General features: G+C 48.6%; 1 protein-coding gene across 3 annotated transcripts in view; it reads right to left on the bottom strand.

The window, feature by feature from the left end:
• Positions 1-24,993, bottom strand: part of SLC4A4 (solute carrier family 4 member 4) — a 115,915-nt gene extending 90,922 nt beyond the window's left edge. The window contains exons 1-2 of one of the 3 annotated variants that reach the window (XM_062493198.1): positions 24,748-24,993; positions 6,176-6,249 (exon numbers count right to left, since the gene is read on the bottom strand). In XM_062493198.1, the coding sequence (XP_062349182.1) occupies positions 6,176-6,248 (73 nt within the window). In that variant the 5' untranslated portion in view covers position 6,249; positions 24,748-24,993. The remainder of the gene's footprint in view (positions 1-6,175; positions 6,250-24,747) is intronic. The other 2 variants (XM_062493197.1, XM_062493199.1) reach the window with 2 other exon arrangements.
• Between the last annotated feature and the right edge of the window lie 1,571 nt (positions 24,994-26,564).

Below are 26,564 nucleotides of genomic sequence, written 5' to 3'. Positions count from 1 at the left end.
TTTCTGGCATCCTTTAAAATTACGTCCCCTTCCAAAATGCTCCAAATGACCACTCAAGAGAACTGATCTTGGCTGAAACTCTTTTCCTATTTCCATCTCATGAATTACCAAGACTGAATGAATTGAGTACGGAGCTGTACTTGACACTCTCAGGCTGACAGATGCAGTCAGGGTTTAGACCCCGCTCCAAGAGAAGTAAGAGCTGCGGTGTGATGACTAAGGCATCAGAAGGTGCCTCCATTCCCTGGGAAAAGGCTCAAAGCAGTCCTCTGCCTATGCCCCTTGACTGCAAGGCTGCAGTTTCATTCAAAGAGGTGTGTCTGATGGAAGGCCATGCTGCTGCCAGCAGGGAACCCTGAAGGAATGTAAACAGAAAATGCTCCCACAAAGGCTCCTCACCCCTCTCCAGCAGCACACACTTCCTGGAGGGAGCCAAGAGTTCCTGGGTCACTCTTCAGCTTCTATTAAAATTTGCCCTGTGTTCTGCAACCAGAGTAGGAACATCACCAGAAGGAAAAAAGGGGACAGGGCTCCAGGAAGGCTGGGACGATTCTCAAACCAGCAAGCTACAGCCCTAGCACCAGTTTGCAGGTTAAGCCCAGCTTCAGCAGTTCTGGTACAAGAAGCACAGGTAGGAAGGAGAGGGAACAACACTCCTGTGTTACCTAGCCCTGGCTCGGCAACATGACCAGGCTCCACAACACATTTTGGGCTACCTTTTCATTTTAAGTGTCCTAGAAAAATCCAGGAAGGCTCACAAGCACATCTGTGACTCACATCTCACAAGTGAGCAAAGGCTATATCTGATTTTCCATCTCCATGCTGAACTGTTATATCCAGTGTTACTGTACCTTAAAAAAGAGCCGTTGGGCAAAGGAAGATGGGAGCAGAGAGTCAAACAAGCCTAGACTTGAATCCTGACTGAATCGAGAGCAGTTGCTCCCATCCAAGGCTGCAAGGTGCCATGTGAGGGCCGCCTTTCTAACTGGCATGGACCCCAAATAAATGGATTCACTGCCAGATCAGAGAACTGGTGAAGGTTTCCAATCATTTGGACCTGATGATCTTAAAGCTCTGCTCCAACTTAAATGATTCTGTGATTTTAAACTGACTGGAGATGGGAAAAAATATTAGTCACTGTCAGAACAGGATGGAAACACGTTCCTTCACCTCATGTTCAGCACATGCTGAGCACATGCTGGCACAAAACTCATCAGCACTGAAAAGAAACCACCACCTTTCCTTCACCATGGGCTGACCATGCCAGCTATTGACTCAGCTGCTCTTACACCGTTTTCTGCACCTCTCCTGCCTGCACAGCCAGCCTATCATTGCCTTGTGTAAAGCCAGTCTATCACCCTCTGAACTCGGACTGCAGCTTTTCCCGCTGAGCACGGAGTAGGCGGGCACCAAAAACCTCCTCATCCCACCCAACAACTTCAGAGCTAATGCTGATTCCCAACAGCAAGGAAAGACAGAGGCAGTGAGCACAGCAATATTCCGTGCAATGACCTGCTGGATGCTGCCATGGGGAAATAATGCTGGAAAGGAAAGCATCTCAAGACCTGAAATCTTTCATCACAGTGTCTCAAAGCTGGGGACATCTAAACAACCCGTCTTGTTTTTACTCAGCTGTGTGGAGCAGCACTGGGTTCCAAACCCCACCTGCCACTCCCAAGTACACAGAATCACGGAATGGTTTGGGTCAAAAGGGACCTTGAAGCTCATCCAGTCCCAGCACCTGCAATGGGCAGGGACACCTTCCACTAGCCCAGGTTGCTTCAAGCCCTGTCCAACCTGACCTTGGACATTTCCAGGGATCCAGGGGCAGCCACAGCTTCTCTGGGCAATCTGTGCCAGGGCCTCACCACCCTGACGGGGAAGTTGTGCCAGCTGCTGTATGGAAAGAGCACAAAGGCACTGCCGGAGTTCTCTGAGTTTGGCTTTTGCAGGAGTGAAGCCCAGTTCAGTTTTACCGAAGCAAAACACAGCCTGGTTAGCCTCTACACATAAATTAAAGGTACCAAGAAATACTGATGAGCACATTCTGTGATCAGATTTTACCCAATTGATTTTTTAATCACATTTATTTCAGAAGCAATTAAAGACTTTGATATGAACCAGGTCATCTGGTTACTTCTGAAAATGGAGGAGGGTCTGCCTACAGTCACGGATCAAAAACAGACAGCAGTGACGAGAAAAGAAAAAGAAATCCAAGTGTACGGGCAAATACAGCTCATTTCTCCCACGGAGGGCCTGCTGTTAGTACAGGTAAAGATGTTCACAGTTCACATCTCTGCCCTTTTAACCTCTCTCCTCACTGATCCAACCGTCATGGACTAATCCTGGGCTTACGGCATCACACAGCTTTCTACCAGCAAAGTGCAATGACACAACCGAGTCCAGAATAGAAAGCAAGGAGGAGGCAAGCCCTAAAACAGAACAAGTAGTTATGGAACATTGTTACAAAATCCCCGAGTGAGCCTCCCTGCAGAGTTAGCAGGGCAGCAGTAAATGCCACAATGCTAATAGGACCCAGGAATAGCTTCCCCTAAGAGCGTATTCTCCTGCATTCACTCCCAGAGCAGCGCTGAGAGGCATTATCCAAACCTCAGCTTTGCCCATCATTCGGGAGGCAGGACAGGCGTTTCCTAACACACACGGAGCCGCTGCGCTGCTCGGGCTTGGCAGCGGAATTGTGAGACTTGAAATCCAGCATCCTCCACCCCACCAGGGAGTCGGGGTGGCAGCGAGCCCGGGGAAGTTCCGCTTAGAGCGCCAAGAGCACCTTATCTGCAGGATAAGGTGGAGCTTTACTTTTCCCCTGTTGCAAAATCGGTTATTAAGTAATCTGCTTATGTCACACATACCAGCTCTCCTGACAGGGACATTACAGCAGCACGGTGTTACCTTCAAGGAAAGGAGCGTGCAGTGCTCTAAACGAACGGGAAGGGTCCTCTGGCACGGCTCAGGGCAGTGCCTCTCCCTGATTTTCCCCAGGAAAGCTGACTTGTACTTGCTTTGCTTCATGCTCTGCCCTACACCCGGGCAGATCCCTTGTCTCGCCAGGTCACGTTTCTGGGCACTTCCAGCCAAACAACTCCTCCTAACTAACGCTGATCCATCACCTAGCCCTCCCGTGGATCCAGGCAGCAGGGAGGAGCTGGAGTGGAGTAATTTTCAAATGTCAACAGCGGATATCACAGCGACCACATTCCAGCATAGGACCAGGCTGAGGTGCCACCTGAGAGACGGACTAAACAATCCCTGGAAGCAGGCCCAAGGGACATATTTCTGTCAGGTATGCACAGTTTCTGTTAATGCTATATTTACTCAGCGAGGGCACAAAGGACAATTGTCCCACCCCAAAAATGTCTCAACGCCTTCCTGACCAGAAATGACCATTTTTACTCCTCCTTAAAAAGCCAAGTCCTTCCCTCTCCCCTGCACCACTACATAGTCCAATTAGTGGGTGATGTGGCTGTGCAGAGTTGCTGTCTCCATCCCACACACAAAACCTGTGGGACCACTGACAAAGCGAACCATGTTCCTCTCCTCTCCAACACTCCAAAGAGGGATGCTCAAAGCGACACCTTGCAAAGTCTGTCTTCACCTCTTTGAACTCAAAGCAACCTACGAAGCAGCAAAAGGTTCTGAGGCACATTAAAATTATCTGCTGGAGAGTTTTCCCATTCTCTCCGGCTAACTCCTGTGCCAGGGAATCCCTGAGTTCTTCTGTCCTATCTCTTCTGATAAAGATTACAACTCCCCTTCCCCTCTTGCAAGGAAAAGAAGCAATCTCCTCTCTGCTCACTTTTAGCGAAATGAAGTCTCTTGACAGATGCTCGCCTCCTTTAAAACTCCCCACTGTTAAAGTGCAGGAATCTAACAGGGAGTTAAAAGCATCTGCACCAAGGTCCAGCCAAAGGTCTGCAAGCTGACGTTTTAGCCCTTCCACTGGATTTTAAACTGACAGAGGGCAGGCTTAGATACTGGGAGGAAATTGTTCCCTGTGAGGGTGGGGAGGCCCTGGCACAGGGTGCCCCGAGAAGCTGTGGCTGGAACAGTCGGATAGGCTCTGGGGCAGCCTGGGCTAGTGGAAGGTGTCCCCGCCCGTGGCAGGGGGCTGGAATGGGATAGGCTCGAAGATCAGTTCCAACCACAGCCACTCGGTGAGCATACAGCTCATCCCACACATGCAGACCATGACTGCACCCGGAGTGCACATTGGATACACACACGTTGATCTCTGTAGGGAGACAGATGCCGCTGAGGACACACAGAGAATCCCAGAATCACTGAGGCTGGAAACACGGAGACAAACAAGATCTCTTCCAAGCACCAACGCCTTTAATGCTTACTGGCACTGCGACAGCGCCCCAGATTTGCCAGGCACGCCGAGAATTCCAGGCTGTCCCGCTGCACAGAGCGGAGCAGCTGAGAAGCAGCTCCCTGACCCACCCACCCGTGCACCATACGTGCCCTGTGACCCTGACAGATGCCACGGCCCTGGATCCTTGGGCGATGCAGTTGGGCCGCTCCCAGGAGCCTGGCAGGAATCACGGCGCTGCCTTTAGCACCACCGAGGGAATTAGCTGGCTGCACAGCCCCGGCGCTCTGCCGAGGCTCAGCCGAGCAGCTCCGGCCCCAGAGGCCTGTTGTGTACAATTAGAAGCATTCGTTTCACCTCCTCTCCTCATTCCCCTAGTGGGACGAGCTGCCATCAGTCTGTGAGCCCAACTAAACCAAATGAGGATATCCACGTCGGAAGGAGGGATATAAACCCACCACGGCCACAAGTGCTACTTCAAACAGTAAGCACATCCCCTGTGGACAGTCAGAAGGACCCTGTTGCACTCACCACCACCAACCACTTCCATTATATTCCTGGAGCATCACACACGGCTGTTGCACATCAAAACAGCACGTGGCAACATTTTAAGTCAGTAAAACATGAAAAATATCCTCTCTCTCCCCCCTTCTCAAATGTATCTGCTGCGCCAAAGTGGCAATTATTCCACAAGCAAAAGGCTAATACAAACCTGACCTGCAGACAGCAAATAGCCTCATTAAACCCAATATGATGATTTACAGTGGCTGAGCACAGATTACTTCATCCCAGAGAGGAAGAAAACACAGGCTTTTTCGTGCAAAGGACTGGCTTGGTTTTCTGGAAGTGTTCTAACTCCTCTTTTTAGAGACTATTTTCTCTCGTACTGCTGGATTCTTTTCTGTCCATTACTGGTGATAATGATATGGCTGTAACCCTACACCTTTCAAAACATTTTCAATTGAAAAGCCACAGGCATTTGTTCGCAAATAAACAAGTTGGAATAAAATCACACCCTGAAGTCAGGAGGGGAAGCCTAGTGCTGCAAGGTGAAATCCTCTCCCTTCTAGGTAAACTCCTACCCTACCCTGATCTCCTCCTTCTCCCCCCTCTAGTTTATCAAGCCCACAGACAACCAATCCTAAGAAAATGAGAAAAAAGAGAATTTGCCATGAACTGACTCCTATCAGCTTCATCATTTTCCAGGAAGAAACTTGAAGTAAACTCCTTTGAATTCCTTTTACCTCTGGGATTTCACAACATTTTTAGTTAGAGGGAAAACAAAAACACTTCCAAGGGAGTTTACTCCTTCCCTATAAAGTGAGGAAACTGTTTCCTCTGTTATAAAGTCCTCCTTCAAGGGAAAGCCCTTTTCTTGATGCCTCCAGAGCACAAAGGATAACCCAAGCAAATGTTCACTTCCCACCTGAAGTCCACCCTGACACTCGGTACAAATTCTGCTGGTTTTTTCCACTTGGCTTCTCCACCTGCCTCACGGCTGCAGCGGTGATAGGCAAGCACTGCCAAACTCCATTTGTGGAGGAAAGCAAAGCCAAGAGCTCTGGTGTTTCACAGCCATCATGCAAGACACAGCAAACGGGACTTTGGGGGAAGTGGAAGCGTGTGCCGGCAGCACGGAACAACATTTGCTCCTCAACTCAAATAAAGGATTTCCCTCAAAAGTCACTTCCACCCCAAACAAGCCTACTCACGTTTCAGTCCATTTTAGGGCTAAGCATTGCACAAACCAAGGCACACTGCTTCTCTGCCCTCAAACTGTGCCCCTCCTACAGACCAACACCAAAGCAAAAGCACCCTTCCTCCCCAGCAGTCCGAGTCTCTTACCTTCCACTTCTTCTTCATCACATACATGTTTAAGGAAGGAAGCCCCTCTATCCAGTACTGCCTCGTCCTCCATCCTATAGTAATAGAAAAGAAAAAAGGAATGCTCAGACTTCTCCTGGAGCGAGCTGTTGGAACCAGCCCAAGTCCTGGGCAGGTTAACTTGCAAGCTGTTGCTCATGTTCCTGTGGGCACTCCTGTCCTCCTTCCAGTGCCTGCTGTTCCTTCATAGAGCTCCTTTCACATGGCGTTTGCTTTAAGCTGGCCTCATGTAGCTCCAGTTCTGACCTTGAGAGCACATCAGTGGTGACAGGTGTGAACAGGGTAATCCCAGCTACAAGTCTTTGGGGGCTTTCCTGTGCCTGGCTTTTTCTCCCCTCTTCCTCTTTTTTCCAAGAACTACAGCCACACAGGCAGGCTTGGGGCTGTCTATGCAAGGGGCGAGAGCGAGTGGAATTGCAGCCTGCCTTTGGTGCTGGCCCGGCAGGGAGGCGAGCGGGCACACCCCACAGGGACACAGCCCAGCCCAGCCCAGCCCTGCCCAGCCCAGCCCAGCAGCACAGCACACTTGTCTGCTGGGAGCCCGGCTTTGTGTCACATGCTGGCCTTACAGAAATCTGACATACGAGGATTATCCCGAGACCGAGCTACACTAAGTCAGATCATCACAGCAGTCATTTATGTGTGTCACCCATTCATTCATCCATTTGGGGAAGGGTTTTAGTGGCTTCTGTCCTTCCCCTCCCCTTTTCTCTCCACCTCTGATGTGTCCCTGGGGACAGCAGAGACTCCTAATTCCACGCTTCTCCATCACTGTGCCTCTGCAGAGCTGCCCACAACTCCTGCTGCTGTGTTTCCCCCACAAAATCAGACCCTGTCGGCCTTCCGAGGGTACATCTGCAAATCCACTCTTGACAAGCAAATACAAAAATAATAAAATAATAATAATAAACAAAATTGGAACTGTGTTAAATAATCTCCTTAGAGGCTAAGTACACCATTTGCTGCTCTCTACTGGGCTGTCGCCATGGGAGCTTTCTGTCTTAATACAACTGGGACCAAGCTGGTAACCTGCTTTCATACTACCAAAAATCAGGGATAAAACAACACTTTCTCCTTATATCCCCCAGGAGGAATAGGGACAAACCCGGTTCCGAGTGAGACACAAGGCCTTCAAAACTTCTTCCCATCCATATTGCTTCCATTCAAGATCCTCTCAGAATAGCAGCAGCAAACACTTGCAGATTATCTTAAAGGAATATTCAAATTCAGGAGGGTATAAATACTGAACAGATGAAGGCCAAGAATTCAGAATGCCTTAGGGTGTCTCCCTTGCATGCCAATGCCTGGCTACCTAAGTAGAAAGTACAAAATAAGACTCAGCCACAAAAGGAAACACCAGAGTCCCATTTGATGAAAGCAGTACCTCAGTAGCCACTCTCCCACCTCTGCCAAGTTTTTTTCCACCTCGAGCACCTTTATAACCCGCTGCTGGCCTCAGCCTCAGCTCTTAGTCCACCGCTCAACTCCCAAAACAAATCTCAAACACGGCACAGATAAAAACAGTGAAGAAAAAATAGGTCGGATTCAAACACAGTACCAAAGGATATGGAAACACACTTTTGCATTTGGATTATTGGATGGCAGTAAAAAATAAAGCACTGTACCCAGAAATGTATGTGAGCACTGACTCCCAAGCTTAGGTCTAGTCCGAAGCCAGCTCCTCCTTCACACAGGCTGTTTCTGCCTGAATGCCAGGAGCCAGAGGATTTGAAGGAGAAATTTCCCTGAGCTAGGAAAGGTGCCATTCCCCAAGCAGTTGCTGCCAGGGGCAGAGGGGTGGGACGTGCTCCTTGCCAGCACAGCACACCAAGCCAGCACTCAGGCACACACCAGCCTCCCTTGAAAGCTCCAGCTCTCCATTAAATTATTTTAAACTATTCAAGCATCTTTTCTAAGGCAACAGAAGGCAACATATTCCATGGATAGCCTTGCCCCTATTTGTCATGGCTGTGAATGCACAACTCCGTTTTTTTTTTTTTTTATTATATTTTTTCCTGCAAAGCAGCACAGTAGCTCCTTGCTATAAACTCAACTGGAAACACCTGGAACAGATGGGACTGGATTTCCAGACCAGACACAAAGCACAGGAGCTTTATTCCTCTATAAAGTCTATACTTCCCCTGGCATTCAGCTCTATTTCCCTGAGCACCCACAGGTATGCAACACACCTATGTGTCCCACAGCCCTACCGAAAACGTGTCCAAAGGCCAGCTCCTCCAGCCGAGGCAGCATCAGCCCAGGCATGGAGCAACTAAGAAGCAACAGTGTGGTAGAACAGAGAAAGGGAAAGGAAGGGAGCAATTTCCATTGCCTGCAAGGGATACAGTGCTGAGAATCCACCAGTTGCCATCCCCCTGGGAGAAAGCCTGTTCATCCTCCCCACAACAGCAGAGAATCCTCCCAAGCATCACCCTGCCAGTGCTGAGCACCCACAGCAGTGGGAACGGCCCTCACACTCCCAGGAACTCCACCCTGCCAGCCTGGAATGGGTTTATCACATTTAATAGCCATGCTCTTTTAGCTCCAGAGGGTTGGAAAACTGATCAGCAAGGCTGATGCTTTCCCTGAAACGTGTATCCAAAGGAGCTGGGGGGTTTAAAGGGCCAGGAATAGAGCTTGGGTTGCCTTGGCACAGTGCCCCAGCTCTAATCTGCAGGAGTTTAGTGATTAGACTCCAAGCATCAACTCCCTTGACTTGGTCTTTTCTGCCCTTCTCAGATTAGCACAGGATTTCTGTGGGCCAAAATCTAGCAAGAAAACATCCTTTACCAATTTTCAGGGGAAACTATTTCAGCTCCCTGGAATTCTTCAAATACTGTGAAATGGGAATTGCAGAAATTAAAAAGAAAAAAAAAAATTCACATGAAACAAGAAAATCCTCCCCTGAATCTTCAGGGAAAGCTGGCAGACGCCTCTTGGCGAAGCACTGCAGTAAGACCACCATCCCATGGAAGACCCACATGGACTGGAGAGAAAAATGGATGGAAATAATTTTAAGCCCTCTGAAAAGAGATGTGCCTTGGCTTAAGCCTAATTTACCAGCTCCTTGTTGGAAGGTAAAGGAGTTTTCAGGCACTTTTCGTATAGATCCACATCCTCGTGACTGCTACTGCAACATTTTAGAAACAAACCAAAAAGAAAAAAAAAAAAAAAGGAAATGAAAAAATACTGGGCTCCTATTTTCAGGGTCTGACAGAACACGCTCCAGTGAAAAAACATGAACTGCTTGAGTAATTGGCTTCTCTGGGCTGATGATTAGGTCAGTGCCAAACATTTTTAGAAATGATGTTATGTGTCAACAGGATTTGAACAAGAGTCACGCATGGCCAGCAGCAACTCGGCTCTGCCTGCAAAGCACCGGCAGATAGAGCTCACAGAAATATTCCACCCAGCTACTCGGAAAGAACGAGACCCATTTAGTACTAGCAGGGATCCTGGGCTTCCTAAGGGCTGCGCCCACCTGCCAGCACCTCTTCTGCTCACCGCAACGTCAATTGTTCCTGCAGGTCTCTGGCTGCAGCACCAAACACTCGCACTGCATCTCCCAGGCAGCGCAAAGCTGCGAGTAACCTCGGAGTTACCGTGGCCAGCGCTACTCAAGGCAGAGGCCAGCTCCCCCAGGAGATGGAGTGCTGCCATCGCCCGGCTGCTCAGCTGCAGAGCTGGGCAGCTTGGAAGACTGAGGGCAGGAGAAAGGGAAAGCGGTGCTCGGCGTAAATAAAGAAGGACTGGTGCGGCAACACGAGATGTTGCGCGGAGTTCCAACTCGCCGTCGCGAATAACCGCGTACCACAGCTGGGGAGCTGGAGGGGAGAGTTACTGCTCGCTGATAAGCTTTTATGATTCTGCCCATTTCCAAAGGCTTTTGCAATCAGGAAGAGACTCCAGCAAACTCTGAACTGCACAAGGAGAAAGAAACGGAGCCAGTTCCACAACTGAAGCAGCGTAACACAGAGCCGTGAGAAAGTGCCATTAAAGAGCAGCCCGAGGAGCTGGGGCATGGAGCGGGTCAAGGGCTGAGGGAGGAGGGAGGACTGCAGGTCACAGAGCAGCAGCGCCAGCAGCAGGGCTCCCGATGGATGGGTCGGAGCTGCCAGCCCTCGGGGCGCCCGCCCGGCCGCAGCACGAGGCACCCGCTGCGCCACAGCTCCGCCACGCAGCCCCGGGAAATCGGCCCGCTCTCCCGGGAAAGGCAAGGGAAGCAACATCTTCCTGAGCGGGCAGACAACCAGCCTGTGCGCTTCGCACCAGAGACCCGTCAAGACTGTTCTCCTCAGAAAAGTACCATGATCAAAGTGGAGCGGGAATGCACAGATGGGGATGCTGCAGGAGCAAAGACAAACTCAAGCGAACAGCGGGCATCGTGGGCTGAGCCGTTTGGCAGGTCCCAAATCCCACAAGGTCTACCCCTGAATCTACCACACACTGCTCCCCCTCACTACATACCTCCCAGACACAAAAGGGGAGGCTTGTTCTGGTAGGAAACATCCACAACCCCACACCACTCCCCGCAGGTGTAACCATCGCTGCCTGTGACAACCAGCATCCTCCATCCTTCAACTACAGATGGACCAACACAGACGGACCGGCCAGACTTGAAAGTTTCCAAAGATGGCACCTGGATGCGAGCAGAGAGAAGGGCCCTAACCCCCCTAACCCTAACCCAAAGGCTTCCCTGCCAACAGCACCCTCACCAAGCCACCCAGGTTAGATGCCAAGTGGGTACCTGTGTGTATACACAAAAGGAATGAGTCAGCAAGCCAAACAGGTTGCTTCTGTCAGCGAGCTGGGCTTCGGGGAGACAGAGGGAACACTTCCACTTCTCTCTGCAACCTGCGAAGCATTCAGACACTGCAATTGTAGCGGCCAAGTACACAGGAAAGCAGGAAGGAGACTTGGCCCCAGCAGGTGCTCTCACAGCCCATACTCAAACACGTGAATAAACAGACCAAATGTGAGCGATCCCATTTTAGGGCCCTGATGTGTTCTGGTTTTCTCACATACTTGCATATGGGCTCTATCACACAGGAAAAAAAGAGCTTCTGACTACACTCAGCACAGCCTGCTTGATGCACTTTTGGAACATGTTGCCAAATTTGTCCTGGATGCATTTTCTCCTGTCAGCTCTAAAGCAGTGTTTATTTACAAGCTTTCTCAGCAAAAGGCTGTACTCACCCGGAGCAAAGCAGGACAGAATCCTCTGCCTTGCACACAAATAACTTGCACTGTAGTATTTATAAATTAAATAAATTCCCAATTAAGTCATCTCATTAGGAAAAACGTTTCCCTCTACAGAGGTGTTCTCAGGGATTGAAATTAAGTCCCATGACAGGGATTTAAATAGGGAGTCTCAGCTCTTGACTAAATCTTGTTTTCAAAAACTCTTTACGGTGTGGAACGTCAAGAACTCTAAATGTTTTATCAGCTCACAGGTGAGGTCTATAAGAGCACCAAGATAAGAATCATTTGAATTCACGATGGCAAAATAAGTTCCATCATTTGGATTTCAATTCTGATCTCTGACAGCTTCAGAAGAACTCTTGAAGTTGGGTATATTCCAAAAATGAAGTAACTACTAGGAAAAACAATCAGGAGGGAATGAAGTTACAGCTTTCTGATGCACAAACAATAGTGTAACACTATCAAAACACAGGGAAATCTAAGTGGGAACACTGGGACAGGTGCAACATTTGAAGCCTTTACTTCATTGTGATTAAATTACCTGCCATAAAATGACACGACTATAAAAACTGATCAAGTCAGCTGCCTCTTAGGTTTCATTTCCTTCTCCTCAAGGAAAGCACGGAGCTGAAACTGGGGACTCAGCAAAGAAAAGTCTGCCTTGCACTCCAGCTTCATTTGAGAACTGCAGCATCTCAGTGCAAGCCCCTCTCCAGGACAGGGCCAGCCTCTGCTATCGTGCACCTGGCTCCTGACACATCCCACATCCATCTGCTGTATTTCATGCAGCCACAGCCAGGAAAAGGTACAGAGACACCCTGTAAGGAATTCGAGCTTTGTGGGATGGAATCAAATGAGATGAATCCACAGGAAGAAGTTATTCTGGACTGCAAATATTATAAATCTATCTGTTCGAGGATAATATAAACCAGACATTTTTGTAGCTTTATTTTCCACAATGGATGAAATAGAAATCACAAAAAAAGCTTCCTCTAGAGGCAGAGGGGCATCAGGTTTTAAACCCAAAAAGAGCAGTGGATTTTTGCTCAAAATTGTTATTTCAAGCCAGCCTGTGCCATCTAATCTATTTTTGGCTATTTATTACCGTGACAATGTCATGTCCTGCAGTATTTTTGTTACAGTTTTATGCCTGAGAGGCAACTCTTACGTGACCACGCGTTCATCTGAAATCCATGCTGGTTTATACAGCAGCTGCTCCTTGTTCCAGCCTCCTGCAAGAGCTCTTTTTGAGGGATCTGTGACTAAGTGTGCTGTCACAGGAGCAGGTACCATGGGCTAAGAAGCACCTGCAATGTTTCAAGCGTCTATTTTACATCGGCTCAGCACAGCAACTGCAGGAAACTTTTCCTGCATCTGCTGCATATTGCCCACCTGGAATCTCCAAAAGCAAGGCATGGGAGGCCTGATCCTGAGGCAAATTCCCGACTATGAGGACATTAGGGTGGGCAGCTTGGTCCCACGTCTAAAAGAAAAGAGTTATGTGGAATGGGCGGTGCTGGGTTTAAGTCCATTTCCCACTGAGCAAAGGAACAGGCAGTGTGTACAATGAGGGGTGGGGCAGCACACCACTGGCACCACTCACCCAGGGCTGCTTTCTCCAGGGAAAACAACACAGCACGCTCAATCCTGGCTTCCCAGCAGGCAGCTAGCTCCTGCGCTTGTCCCCTGCTGTAACTGCTTTGGAGGGGAAGGTTCTCCATAGCAATCACACCACACAAAAGGTGTGAGACCAGCTCAGAGTTTAATTTCACCTCTGTAATTACAGTTTGAAGCTTTGCCTTTCCCTCGGGCTTCAGACTGTCAAAGGCACAGCTCCTAGAGGTGCATACTGTCCCACCACCACCTCCCCAACCAGCCCCAAGACACTGAAGACTCTAAAAGCACCACAAAGCTCTGGACCACTGATGCTAACATGGGTACGGAGCGTGTGCTGGCTTCCTGCTGCAAGGAAGACAGGCAAGACATGATCTAGCACCTGAGCTGGATCCAGACCTGAGCTCTGGCTGGCAGAGGCAGAAAGCCTGGTTGTATAAAACATTTTGGACATATCTGAAGGAGCCAAAGGAGCTAATGCACTCTCAGCACTTCCCAGAGTGCAGGCACAGCGTTTCTCATCCAGTTCTCAGCATTCTGAAGCGATAGGTAGATTCACAATATGCTGCTTTCAAAAACATAATCCAGCATACAGGATATTTTGACCACGGATAATTTTGGGAATCTGCTTAACCACTCGCATGGCATTACACAAGCAGGAATTCTCAAAGCGCACTTATCCCCAAATCATGCAAACCTTACCTGGTTACTAGACGACAGTCTCTGTAAAACTGCAGTTCCTCCACATTGGAGCAGTTGCTCCAAAATAAGAAGGGATGTGATACCACCTGAGCTCACCTCCAAAGGAGTGTGGGGAGAGCACACAGCCGTACAACTAAAACAGACGGGCAAAGCCATCCAGACCCAATGCCAGCACACACACAAGACTCAGGCAGAATAAAGAACTCCAGAAGTATTAGACAAGCAAAACAACAGTGGGCTTTGGACCTCATCCTCCCGTGAGTGCCAACTGCTCATCCAGAAGACTTTATAGTGACCATTCCCTGGGGTGATGAGACAAAATCACGCCTGTGGAAGGTCACTGGCAGTAGTCCTGGTGCATGCATCAAATCCTAATTCAATAATAGTCACTCAAAACTAATGCAGACCTGAGAGCCAGAAACGCAAACAGCCAGATTTCAAACTAAATGCTCTTCTTGCCTTTCCTGGCTGCACTGGGAAGGAAAAAACAACAACAAAAACAAACAAACAAAACCCAAAGAAAAAAAACAAACCCACGCATTAAAACCCCACAAAAACATCCCAAAAAACACAAAACCACAAGCCAATGGAAGCTTACTGAAGATAAAGAAATGTTTCCTGACACAAGTGGAGAGAGGGTAGCGAAATGCAAAACCAAGTTATTTTATAACTTGAGACTAAAGTGAAAAGAATAATTCCATCACTTCCACCAATTTAAGCTCCAGTCAGAAGAGAGTCAGTCACAGCCCAGAGCAGCATGGGCCTGGGTAGCCATCCTGTCTCCCAAGAGTGCCAAGTGCTGAACAAAACTCCAATTATGCCAGCCCAAGCCACAGAGCCAGAAGGATACAGGTCCCTCCCAAGTGATACCCACGAGAATCATTAAGCAGAAACACAACTGCAAGTGACAATTCCCTTCCGCACAGCCACAGATCGTGCTCTGGGAGAGCATCTGCTGTGCCTTCTGGAGGCTGTGATCAGACTGTTGGGACAACCATAAACGTGGTCCTTGGCTGCCAATAACCAGACCTATACCCACAGACAGGCTAACTTCCACTCCTCAAAATTTCACATGGTATCAGAGGGGCAGGATGGTATGAAACAGCTGTTCCAGAGCACCAACAGCCACTATGTGTGCATATGTATACGGCCATTAGCCATATATAGGCAGGCCACTAACCCACAGAGAGCTCATCCAGACAGCCACACACTGGGCAATGCCTGCAGAAAAAGCCAAGGGGGATTTTGTACACGTCTAGGGAACAGGACGTGGGAGCACGGAGTGAAGCACAACCTTCAGGTGCCCTTTGCCCCTCCACGCACGCAGCTCGTGAGAGCAGCCTGTGCTGGTTGGACCCACTTGACACCTCGGCTCGGGCGCGTGATGGCAGCGAGGAGCAGGCCGAGCCCGTGATCTTTACACTCACCCTGCAGACTAATTAGTCTGCATTAATAAGGGTCTGGCCCAGAGCAGGCCGGGGCACATGACTGAGTTCTCACGGCATTAGTCAGCGGACGGAGCAACGCGGGCTCCTTCACCAGGACACCAGCTCCAACGGGAGGAACATGATGCAGCATAAACGCAGAGCGCTATGAGCAGACAATGCATGATCGTGCATAAAGGCAAGCCATTTAGCAACGTTCAACTCACCTCAGCAGCAAAATCTGTTTGCCTCTGGACTGGCATTTAGCTCCACGGGAGAGTCTGGTTATTAATTTGGTTCTCAATGCCCTAAAGCTGGCTTTACTGTATCCTCCGACCATGGCCAAGAGTGCAGAACCCTACTGCTGAGCAGGCAATTCTCAAGTTTTAACAAGACTGTCCTCTACGTGACATCCACGGAAGGGCAGCCCAAAATAGACCTGTTCATATCAGCCTTAAACAAGACCGTGAAGAAAACAACAACCCGGGAGCTGAAGAGTAATTTCTTGCCAGAAAGCACTCAGAGCTACTTCTTCTGAACTCCTTCCTTGTGACCCATCAGTGTTGTCCAGAAAAATGCCCTGTGGGACAAAACTGGAAGGAACACAGTGATGCTGATAAGCAGTGCTGCTGCAGCATGCAACATGTCCCCCAAAGTAACCTAAACACCAGGATAACGACTACTGAGTTTGAGCAAAAGACCAAGTAGACTTCTGCAAGAGAAGAGAAAATGAGATTTTAGCATCAGTCTTTGTTTCAGCATCTGGAAAAATTCATCTGCTCTAGGAATGGCCTATGAAAAAAACAAAAAATCCTTCTCTGGATAGAGAAAATCTAAAAAATTATGATCACTTTCATCTTCCTTTACCAGAGGAAGGCTACTTGGCCTCCCTTACTGCCCCTTACACAAGACTGTCACTGGAATGAGCTCCTCTCCCTCCACAGCAGTTGGCTCTTCTAACTCCAGATCATTAGCCCATAAACGTGAACTTCCCAGGCATTCCTCAATTGTTCCCTTCAGATTTCTCATGTGCCTGTACAGCTCAGCCCTTTACCCATTAGGGTTTGAAGCCATCGTGTTTTAACATGAGCAAGCGCTATAAAAAATATTTTTATAGCTCCCTCATTCCCTTTCCTCTTCTTCCAGAACTCTGTATAAAGCAAGAGTTGCTACTTCTGTTTTAGGAACTCCAAACTCAAAGGTACCCTCAAGAACCACAGCAGATAAAACATCCTGGGCTGCTCTGTCTGGGGTACAGCTAATTTCCTTCTCAGTCTCTAGTATGGGGCTACGGTGTGTAGGATTTGTGCTGGGAGCACACAATTCACAAATAGGAATTGACAAATGTCGTAGTTAGTGCTGTGGGAGTGAGGGAGCAGAGGGGCAGCCCTTGGTTGCCTGCTGGGGTTAAATGAGGACAGTCCTTTTTGACGTCCATACAGGGCACAAAGGGTTCAAAACAACGGCAGATTTGATTGGAATGCGCTAGGTGGTTTACAGCTGTCATAGCTGTATGGATACTAATCAGCAGGCTCCTGCCTTGCCATGGGCACGCCCGCCTGGCTGCATGTGGTGCCTAGAGCTCGTCAGGGGCAGCTTTTGCTTTCGGTGCTCGCCGTGGTGCTTATCAGGCAGCTCTGCTGGGCCTGGGAATGCTCTGATAACAGCAACCACCTCGTGCCCGGGCTGGCGGGGGCCAGCACAGGGCTACAGCCCTGCTGCCCTGGGGAGGCTGCAGCGCCAGTGGGAGTTGAGCCCATGGGCCGTGACCTGGGAATGACACCCCAAAGGATAACTCCAGGCTGGAGAAGGGACACCTGAAAGCACCTGGCAGGCCCGCGCAGCTTGAAGCATCAGTGGCTGTGCATGAGGACATGCTGGAGTACCTCACAGCTCATGTCCATCACCCACCACCTGCTTGCATCCTCTCTTCCACTTGCACCTGCCTAAAACCCTGGAGGCAGCCATTCTTGCAGAAGAAGCCTCAGGAAAACAATTTACTCTAACAGGCCTGAAGTGGTTTGCTTTGGCAACAGATATTCATAAATACACAATTCACAACAGGATTAAAGCAGCTTTCACAGTCCTTTTTGAAGCTGTCAGGGCCACCATGGCTGAACCCAGACACAGTCATTAGTCACACACTTCTTGAAGACACCTGTTAACAAAGAAGAGCTTTATGCCCAGCACCTAATTGCAACATGGCTGTTTAAAGGTAAACGGGAAACGGGCTATGGTAATATTAAATCCCAGTTATCTGCATCCATTATCTTGAATTTTTTTATTGCTAAGCGGAATGACTGGTCTGGGAACATAGCCAGAAAAGTTGGGCTGATACCACAGTTCAAGACTCCATAGATATTTCTGAGAATTACAAGTTAAGGGTCACATCCAGAACTTAACTGACCTCTCCACAAAAACCCGCAGGTATCTCCACTGAGTCACAAGTGAAGCCTTTCCAGGAAAACAGAGCTGTTGGCAACCCAAGGCATCACTGGACCAGAAATACTTAATGCAAAGGTGCCCCATTCATCACTCACAATTAAAAAGGCAGAAACAAATTCGCTCAAGAAGCGTGGCTCCCTTCACAGAAAAGCTATTACAGGAACTTTTAGAGTTCACAGGCATCTCTACACTCTCACAATTTTGAAAATTCAGGGGACATCCAGGTTACTTGCTGGGAGAGACATTTTGAGCATGATGAGCTTAAGTTGTTTTTTCAATGCTTTTTAGCAAATTAAGTTGCATAGCTAATGTTCAGTGAACTGGGCTCTTTTAGCTTGATCTTTAATTCAAGTTAATTATTTTAAAAGCTGGAGACACGATCTCCGTTTACTCAGTCTCTGGAGAGGATTCTGACACTGGAACACACAGTCGGGGTTTTTTCACAGGCTTGTTTTGCAGCATATTCCCTTTAAACAAAATTTATACACTGTATTCCTGGCAAAGGGAAGAGAGCCGTGATCCAAGCAAAACTCTGGAAATACGGAGGTCTTCCTTTTGCAGCGATTCCTGCCATTTCACTGTCCTGTTCACAGGTCCAGAGTGTCTGTCCCATGTTAAATTACAGTACAAGGATGGCAATTACATGCCTGCTGCTTCAAGTTACACTGCAAATAGGAGTAAGCCATGAGGCTGAGCAGTCAGAGCATCCTGGCTGGAGCTCCGTGCCCACAAGAGCCGAGCAAGGGCGCCTGGGCTTGCCTTGCCGACCAAGCAAGGGCCTAAGCCCAAGCTCGAGCCCGGGCTTGCTCGCATTCTTTCCACGCTAGCAGGCTCTCAGGCTGAACTTCAGAGCACGGCCAAGGGGGCAACTCAGAGCCCAGCAGACCCAAAGACCAGCAAGGTGCCACATACAAGCCAGAACCCTCCAGAGTGCCATGGCTGGAACCGCGCACCCGCCTCATCAGGCACGGGGCAAAACCTCTACCCCAGGAAAAGGAAAGCCCAATGGACACAGAAGGCCTTCTCCAAGCTTGTATGACATGGGAGCTGTGTGTCATGGGAGACAGCCTGCCTTTGCTCCTAAAGCCCAACTCCAGAATAGAAATTGATAATTCACCATTGATTAAAGTGGAGAAACGTACTCTTTTAGCCCTAGTGAGAAGCATTCACAGAGTTAGAGGCAATAACTGCATCTATCACGTTCCGGTAGAAGCAGTTCTTGCTCTTAGGTGACAATCATCTCCTTTCCATGCACATTCCAGCCATGTGCCAATAACAGGACAGAGATACAACTCTGAAGCAGAGAGCATTTCAACACCTATTCACGGTATTTTTTCTAAAATTTCACTGATACCATCCAACAGGTGAACTGGGACTGAAAAGACAAGCTAGGCAGGTGGACAAATGACAACTCTTAAGTTCATTCCAACTCTACCCTAAATTGATATCCTATTCTACAGCCTCTAACACCACCCTTGGAGTGCCTATCAAAGATGAACTCACGACTTTGCACTGGTCTTTCACTGATTTCCAACCCCACCCTGCAAGCAGCTCATGGCTGCAATCCAGACTTTGTCCCTGCACCCCTCTGGCCCCACTTGATGAATTCTCCCCACATACTGTCCTATCTCAGCACACATTTCTTCCCTTCATGCTCATGCAGGACTCACCCCAGCACAGCACTTGGCTGTGGCCTTGAAGGCCAATGAGCTGAATTGCCTCAAGGCCAGAAATTACCTGTACTGAAGTGTTTTGTGGGTCTAAGGCAACAGTTCCACACCTCCAACCTTTCACACTGCATTGATACAGGTGTTACTGCACTGAAACTCCATCATCAGCACCACAAACACGTCCAGCACTGCTCCCAGGGAACACCACACTGACACTTCTACTGGGAAAAAACTGCTCAAACCCCGTTACTGCTCACCTAAGAGACCATGACACGTCAAACAATGGATGTGGAACACTCCCATGGCACCACACACTGGCTTGCCGTGCCATCGAGGCTCTGGAACGGAGCTTTGCTGGGGACACAAGAGAACAAAGGCCCATCTATTTTCCCCTGGGGATGATTGCTCCTGCCCAGAAGGGCACACAGGCAGCTCTGTTGAGCAGGGCTGCTGGTCTTGAGCTGTGCTCTGTGTCTGCTGAATGCAGCAAGGGTCAGCCAGGGAAGTGAGCTCAGACTAGACAAACTTATCAAAAATTCAGGTAACATCCGCCTCAAGATGACCACATTTGCCAACCCTGAGACCTCAGCAAAATGTGCAGGTCCAATTCCTATGTACAAGAAACACACTACAATTCCAGTGCAACAGACAGGTTTGATGTGCTCAAATGCCACTTTTCCTTGAGCTACAGAGCAACTATTTCCCAGCTTCATTTTAAACAATCTCAGATTGAGCAGCCTCGATGAAAAGACCTTTATGCTTACATCGAAGGGCTGACAACGTGTCTGAAGTGTTATACAGTCACCGGTACAATAAAAGCACTTAACTTTCGCAACCTTTTGTTCAAGGTTAAGTGTTGAAATGAGTTCAATAAAGCTTCAAGATGTGATTGAAATGAAGTAAAACCTTATTTTAAAAACTTAAGGGGAAAACAGCATAATCTTCAAGTTGCACACACCACTGAAAAAGAGACGCCAGATCTGTTTTGTACCTACTGTACAAAAGTAGAGATAACTGAAAAATTTTAGTAAAGACGAATAGTCGGCACTACTCATTTGTGCAAACTCAACTACTCAGCTACTTCAGATATCGTCTTTGACATTAGATTACACATCTGCACAGTCACTGATATCGAAGAGTTTACATGTTTCGCTCAGAAAAAGCAGCAGAAAAAGACCAAACGTGCTACAGGAATAGCTCCTAAGTGAAAAAAGCCAAAAATTTGTTGCACATGCACACCCACCAGGACTTCTTGCATAATAGCAGCTCATTGTGATACCTTTCAAAATAAAGCAAAAGTCAATCTCCCATGGGGAACTATCACATCAAATACCAGCCTGTTTCATTAACTTCCCAGAGGAGAAGCAGCCACCTGGCAGAGGTCAAAAGAAGAGGCACCATAGCTCTGTATTATTTATATATTATATATAAGGGTACTATTAATTATAATATATTACTAAGCATAATTTGAATAACATTAAATAGCTTTTATAGCCATTATTAATATCAGAATGAAGTGATTTGAATAATCCTCAGCCTTAAAAGAAGTCATGGAACAATTCCCACCACCAAGTTCTTCAACTCACTTTGGGATGCCAGAAATATGGATCAGTACTTATGGAAAGACAATTAAGGCTTATTTCAAGACAAAATTAACACAGAGTATTTAGCAAGTATTTCTTACATGCTAGCAAACCAGAAATATGACCCTGTTCCCCTACAAAGGTAGTTACATAACACAGCTAGGATTTGAAACACTTGGAAAATGCTCTTCCCCCACTAAAAGGAATTCCTTAAGAGTAGAAAATATATAGATCAGCCTTATTCTCCCTCTCCATATGTACTTATAGATATAAATAATAAATCTATTTTAAATCCCCCCTCAGTCTCTGTTTTACTTTGCAGCAGAAGGAACTTTACTAAGAGCACACGTTTCTGGAATTCAGAAGCTGGAAGTGAATTTGCGCCGCATATTCAAAGGACTCTGATGTTGGTGACATGGAATTAGCTCTTCAGATTTTTCTGGTGAAAAAAAACAGATAAAACCAGGGCTGTTTGCAGCCAAACGGCCTCTGCTGTGCTCAAAGGGCTCAGCCATACTCCAGCAGCATGGTTGTTACTACATGCCTAGAGAATTTGGACAGAAATCCATTGCTCCAAATCAAGCTGAATGCCAAGAATTGAGATGTAGTTTTCTCTGATTTTCCAGTTCCTCATAAATCTCCATGCAACTTCAACGCACTGCCAGTCCCTATGGTAAGTTCAAATATGTTCCTTATGTAAAAGACTCATAATTGTGGGAGAGTAATTCAAAGCCATTTTTATCTCTTCAGTTAATGTAATTAAGCCATTGAAAAACAAGAGCGCTGCAGCTTTTTACTTATGCTACGCACTGCTTTATCACCCGATTATGGGCGCAGTAATTGTCTTTGACACTGTGCAACAGCAATAAAAAACATTCCTGCCACTAACTGCACACAAGCCTGAGCAAACTCGGGAGAAACAAGATGCTACAGCGACTCAAAGTTCAAGGGCAGGGGGGCAGAAGCCTTGCTTTGAGTGATTGTGGGAATTCACCATAACCTTGACCAATTTATAGCTGTATTGCAATTTCAAGCCACACAGTGAAAAGCTTTCTTTACAGAGTAAAGACAAAGACCTCTGCCTCCCCATCCAAGTCCTTATGTTTTGAGGGAACACAAAAGAGGAGTTCTACTTCCACCAGACACAGCACAATGACACAGAGATGTGCTCCTTTATCAATATTAACCATAAACTGCTATTACTGGGTTTTCAAAGAGCACTCCCCCCCTCCTGAGCCTTCTAAGTGGATTTGAAGCCGGAAGCAGCTAATTGACTTGGAACGAGGAGTTATCAGAACCCTTTTAATTTGCTCCAAGCAAGAGTTCAAATTCTAAACCTAATGCACGCAGAAAATACGTGCGAGGCTGGTCGCTGCAGTGTGACAGGGATGCTCTAGCAGCAGGGCCATGAGGGCACCTCAACAGCACTGAGGCACCTCCAAACCCTCCTTCCAAGTCCTCTGGTTCTCCCAGTCCATGGGGAGGAATTGGAGTGCAGACCAGGAAAAGCCAAGCTATTTCGATACGGACATGTATAACAACGTCACGGCATAAACCCACAAAAATTAAATTAAAGAAGAGAAATTGGTTTAGCAGCAAACCTGCACTAACAGATGGCATGTACACACACAGGAGCATCACTTGCTGTACCCACATGGCCCGGTTTGGGGCACCCACCTCCCTAACACAGCACATTTCCCCCAGTATTTCCCTTCCCAAAGCAACACCTTTGACTTCATGACTGCATCTTTCTGGCAAGGCTGCACCACCGACTGCAAATAGCTGTTTGTACACTTACTGGCAGAAAAATAAGGAGATGCTTTTTTCTTCAGCCTCTCATGCACCAATATTCCTTCACAACCCTGCCCAAAACACCTTCCAGCTTACTATTTATTACTGCTGTCCAGGGTGGCAGCATTAGAAAACCGTCAGCCAGAGACACACTTAGCTCCTCCACCCTCTCTGATAAGCAGGTAGACCGGAAAACAAAAGGAGTTATAGATTTTTCCTTCTCACGGGGATGTTTTTCTTTGAACTGAACTTTGTGCATAAATTCAACATTATCGGCTTAAGACATCAGTAACCGAAGCATTTACCCTACACCCAACACAGCACCAGTATATGAGGCTGTTTTCTGTCTGCAGAGAAGTGTAGTCAGTATTTTAAACTGTTACATGGAAGTTTAAGGGAAAAACCTGCACAGCTCTGAGCTGCAGAAAAGCCTGCCAGACCTTGCTGGGAGCAGACCGGATAAGTGCAAGGGTGTTACCTTGTCAGGAATGCCCTGTGCACACAAATGAAAGCTTCATCCCTCCTCCCCATAGCTGGAAAAAGAAAAAAAAAAAAAAAAAAGGGAAAGAAAAAACATAACTCCTTCTCACCCCACCATACACACTTTGGTCCCCACTCATCTGAGGTCAGCAGTCTACAGTTGTCAGTCCCTTGAAATCTTGGGAATGGTAGATTCCTAAAGCCCAGCCACTGCTTTAAAAATGTAATACTGACACTCAGCAGGAGCCAAGGCTGTTACAAGCAGATCCTCCTTTTTTTTTTTAATTTGAAAATCTGTGTTTCCTTCCTAAGAAGCTGAAGAAGCACGCCAGCAGATCACAGGAGCATTTTCCCTTCCAATGGCACTGACCCTCACCAGCAGGTGAAGTTGATGAGAGCTGAAATCACCAGCTGAAACCAGGCTTTTCAAAATTAACTCCTCCATCATCCAATCCAGGAGTCATCAGAAGAAGTCTGAGCATGGAATAGCAGCTCAGGAAAGGAAAGACACAGACTACAACAGATCAGCTCATGAACATGCTCTGAGCAAGCAGAGACACAAACAGTCCCATTCAATCATATGGCACAGGACGGGGAACTGTGAGAATAAAATGAGTCTCTCATTCAATAACTGCTGGAGTTTGGGAGCCTGAAGGTTGTTTTGGTGAGGGGATCTTGGAAGCATTTCCTACTCATCTCAACCAAAATAAGAACTAGGTGTATTCCTGCAGCCTATCGCACCAGCACTTAGCAACATGTCCTGTCCCACACACAATAGATACAACTCTGCAGATTTTGTTAAATCCAACTAGTAAAGTGGTTTGGGTTTGTTTTTTTTCTGTTTGGTTTGGGTTTTTGTTTGTTTTCTTTTTCCAAACAGATAATATGTACATTACAGGAACAACCAGAACCAAGTCCCTAAGCAGCTGGGAGCATACACACACGAAGTCAAGTTGAGATGCACAGGAACTGCACCTCTCTGACACAAAAGCAGCAAGTCCCTCGATACAGTACATGGAGCAGCTCTCCGACGGAGCTGCCGCGGCTCGGATGTGCCCCAGGGCCCCACCTTGCTACTTACGCACCCAACTTTACTAACAGGAGCAGCTTTGCGGAACGACTCCGCGGCGCTGCCGGCACGCGCTCCGCTCTCCTGGGAGAGCCGGTGCCTTTTTCCATGGCGTGGGAGCTCCCTGCTCATCCGCGTGCTCCTCCTGAACGCGAGTGCTAAATGGATGCGCTCCGAACAAAACAAAAATCCATTAGTAACTAACGTCGTAAAGGAAAAGGGAACGAGCCTTAAGATGGTTAAATCCTCGTTTCCCCGAGGACTCTCGCTCTGGACTGCAGCGCTTCACAGGAAGCATAGAAAGGGCAAACAAACAGCAAAGAGCTGGTCTTGGATAATAAAACACTCCATACGACCATATACCGGGCGGAAAACTGGGAAAGACGAGGCTGCCTACTCAGCGGCTGCTAACAACTCACTGAAACGGCAGAAAAAAGTTTTCAAACACCACGAAGCGTTTTGGAAGTTGGCTCCAGCAGAGCTGGTCACCGAAAAAGACACCGAAGAGGGAGAAACGCAGCGCGGCGTTTCCCTGCCGCTCCCGCTCACTCACCTCCGGGGCTCGGGCTTGCGGCGCTCCTCCAGCTTGGCGGCGGGCGGGGGCTGCGGGGCAGCCGGGGCGGCGGGCGGGCTCAGCGGGGCATGGCGGCGGCTCTACACCTGCTCCTCCGTGCCCGTGACCGTGCGGGGGAGCGCCCGCGGCAGCCCGAGAGAGCGGCGCGGCTGTGCTGGCGGCGCCGGCCCGGGCCCGCATTTAAAGCCGCCGGCGGGCTCGGCCGTCCCCTCGCCCGCTCCCATCCCGGCCCGTCCCGTCCCATCCCATCCGCGGCCGCCGCTCGGCGTCACGGGGCCCGGGGCGGGGAGCCCGGAGGAGGAGTCTGAGGGCCGGGGCTGCGCTCCCCGCTCCCCGCCGCGTCGGGGCAGGTGCGCACTTCCACGGCTGGAAGCGGGGCGCAGGGCCGGCCGCTGCACCGACCCCTCCCCACCCCGGCCGGCCGCGGGCACCCCGCGCCTCAGCCGGGACATGCCACGGCCCCCACCAGGGGGATGCGTCCCCTGGGGCCGGGTGCTGCCCACGGCTCTGCCCGCCTGTCGCGCTCCCGGCTCCAGTGTCGCCGGTTCCCGGCCACTGGAAAGGCACGACACGGGGCGCTTCTGGGCCAAAAACACATAGCACAGGAGAAAACCCAACCAAACGAAAACCTCAAAAACATTAAAAAGCCCACAACAACAACAACAACAAACCCAGGAAAAATATAGAAACCGTAATTTGGTCGGTGCATTATAATTTTCCAAGGAAATAGTACCTTACGTGTGGCTTCTCCTTAGCTTCGAGCATGGCAAGGCCCACCTTGCTTGCCAGCCTGGTCCTACTTCCTCCTCTCTCCTACACCGACCCTACTATGGACACTAATCGCCTTTCCAAAGGCTCCCTCCAGAGTGCTGTTGGACAAGAGAAGCAGTGCCAACATCCCACATCTTGTTCAGTCAGCTGTAGCTCCTGCACTCAGCTTGACTGTCCAGGCCAAGGTGACGAGATCCATAAAATATTTTTAAAGCACAGAGCTCTGCGAACTGCTCACAAGGAACATGGCAGAACAGCAATCCATCATGGGAAGAACACGGACTCTCAGGGGAATGAACAAAGGAGGCTATTGTAGCTCCACAGGGGGAAAACTCCCCTTCTTCAGCAAGGTTTATGATTACCACACAGCAACTGCCCCTTCAGCTGCTCCTCAGCTACCGAGCTCCACCTTTGTCACCCATCCAAATTCTGTACTAGGGAATAATATGCAATCCATTGGCCAGGCAAAAAAAGCAGCAGCGACAGAAACCACAGCACTTGCAGAGAGCAGCGAGAGCGCTGCAGAAGGATCTCCCTGCCAAATTCCTCCTCTCCTTTCTGCTGCTGCCACCCCTGTGCTGTCCCCAGACACAGAGAACAGAGAGAGAGACTGGCCTTAAGTCACTGTCCCCTCACGCTGTTTAATGTTTCCTGGAAGATCCCAGAGCCACTGTCTGCACGTGAATGGGTCAGGACTTGGGCTCCTCTGTTCCCTTCAATAAATCCAGTTTTTTAGGAACCTGCTTTTCAACAGACAGTGAGTTTCCAATGGACACAGTGGTGATTCCCACCACTTACAATTATATTTCATTTCAATTAATGACAGTCCTTGTGTTAACAAAAGCAGAGCACCACATCAGTTGAGAAGCTTTGTGTACTCAAGTCCTAACCCAAATAACTGTACATCTTCGCTCTTGCAAAGGTTCCAAAGCCAGGACTGCTTTCTCCATGCCCTAAATCTCTAATGATGTGCCAGTGAGTCTGTACCTTCATTTTTAAATAAACTAGGGAGCTCTTGAACAAAA

Source organism: Cinclus cinclus, chromosome 5 (genome assembly GCF_963662255.1).
Source record: "Cinclus cinclus chromosome 5, bCinCin1.1, whole genome shotgun sequence".
Lineage (NCBI taxonomy): Eukaryota > Metazoa > Chordata > Aves > Passeriformes > Cinclidae > Cinclus > Cinclus cinclus.
The sequence above is the reverse complement of the archived record's forward strand: the minus strand, read 5'-3'. Positions and strand labels throughout refer to the sequence as shown.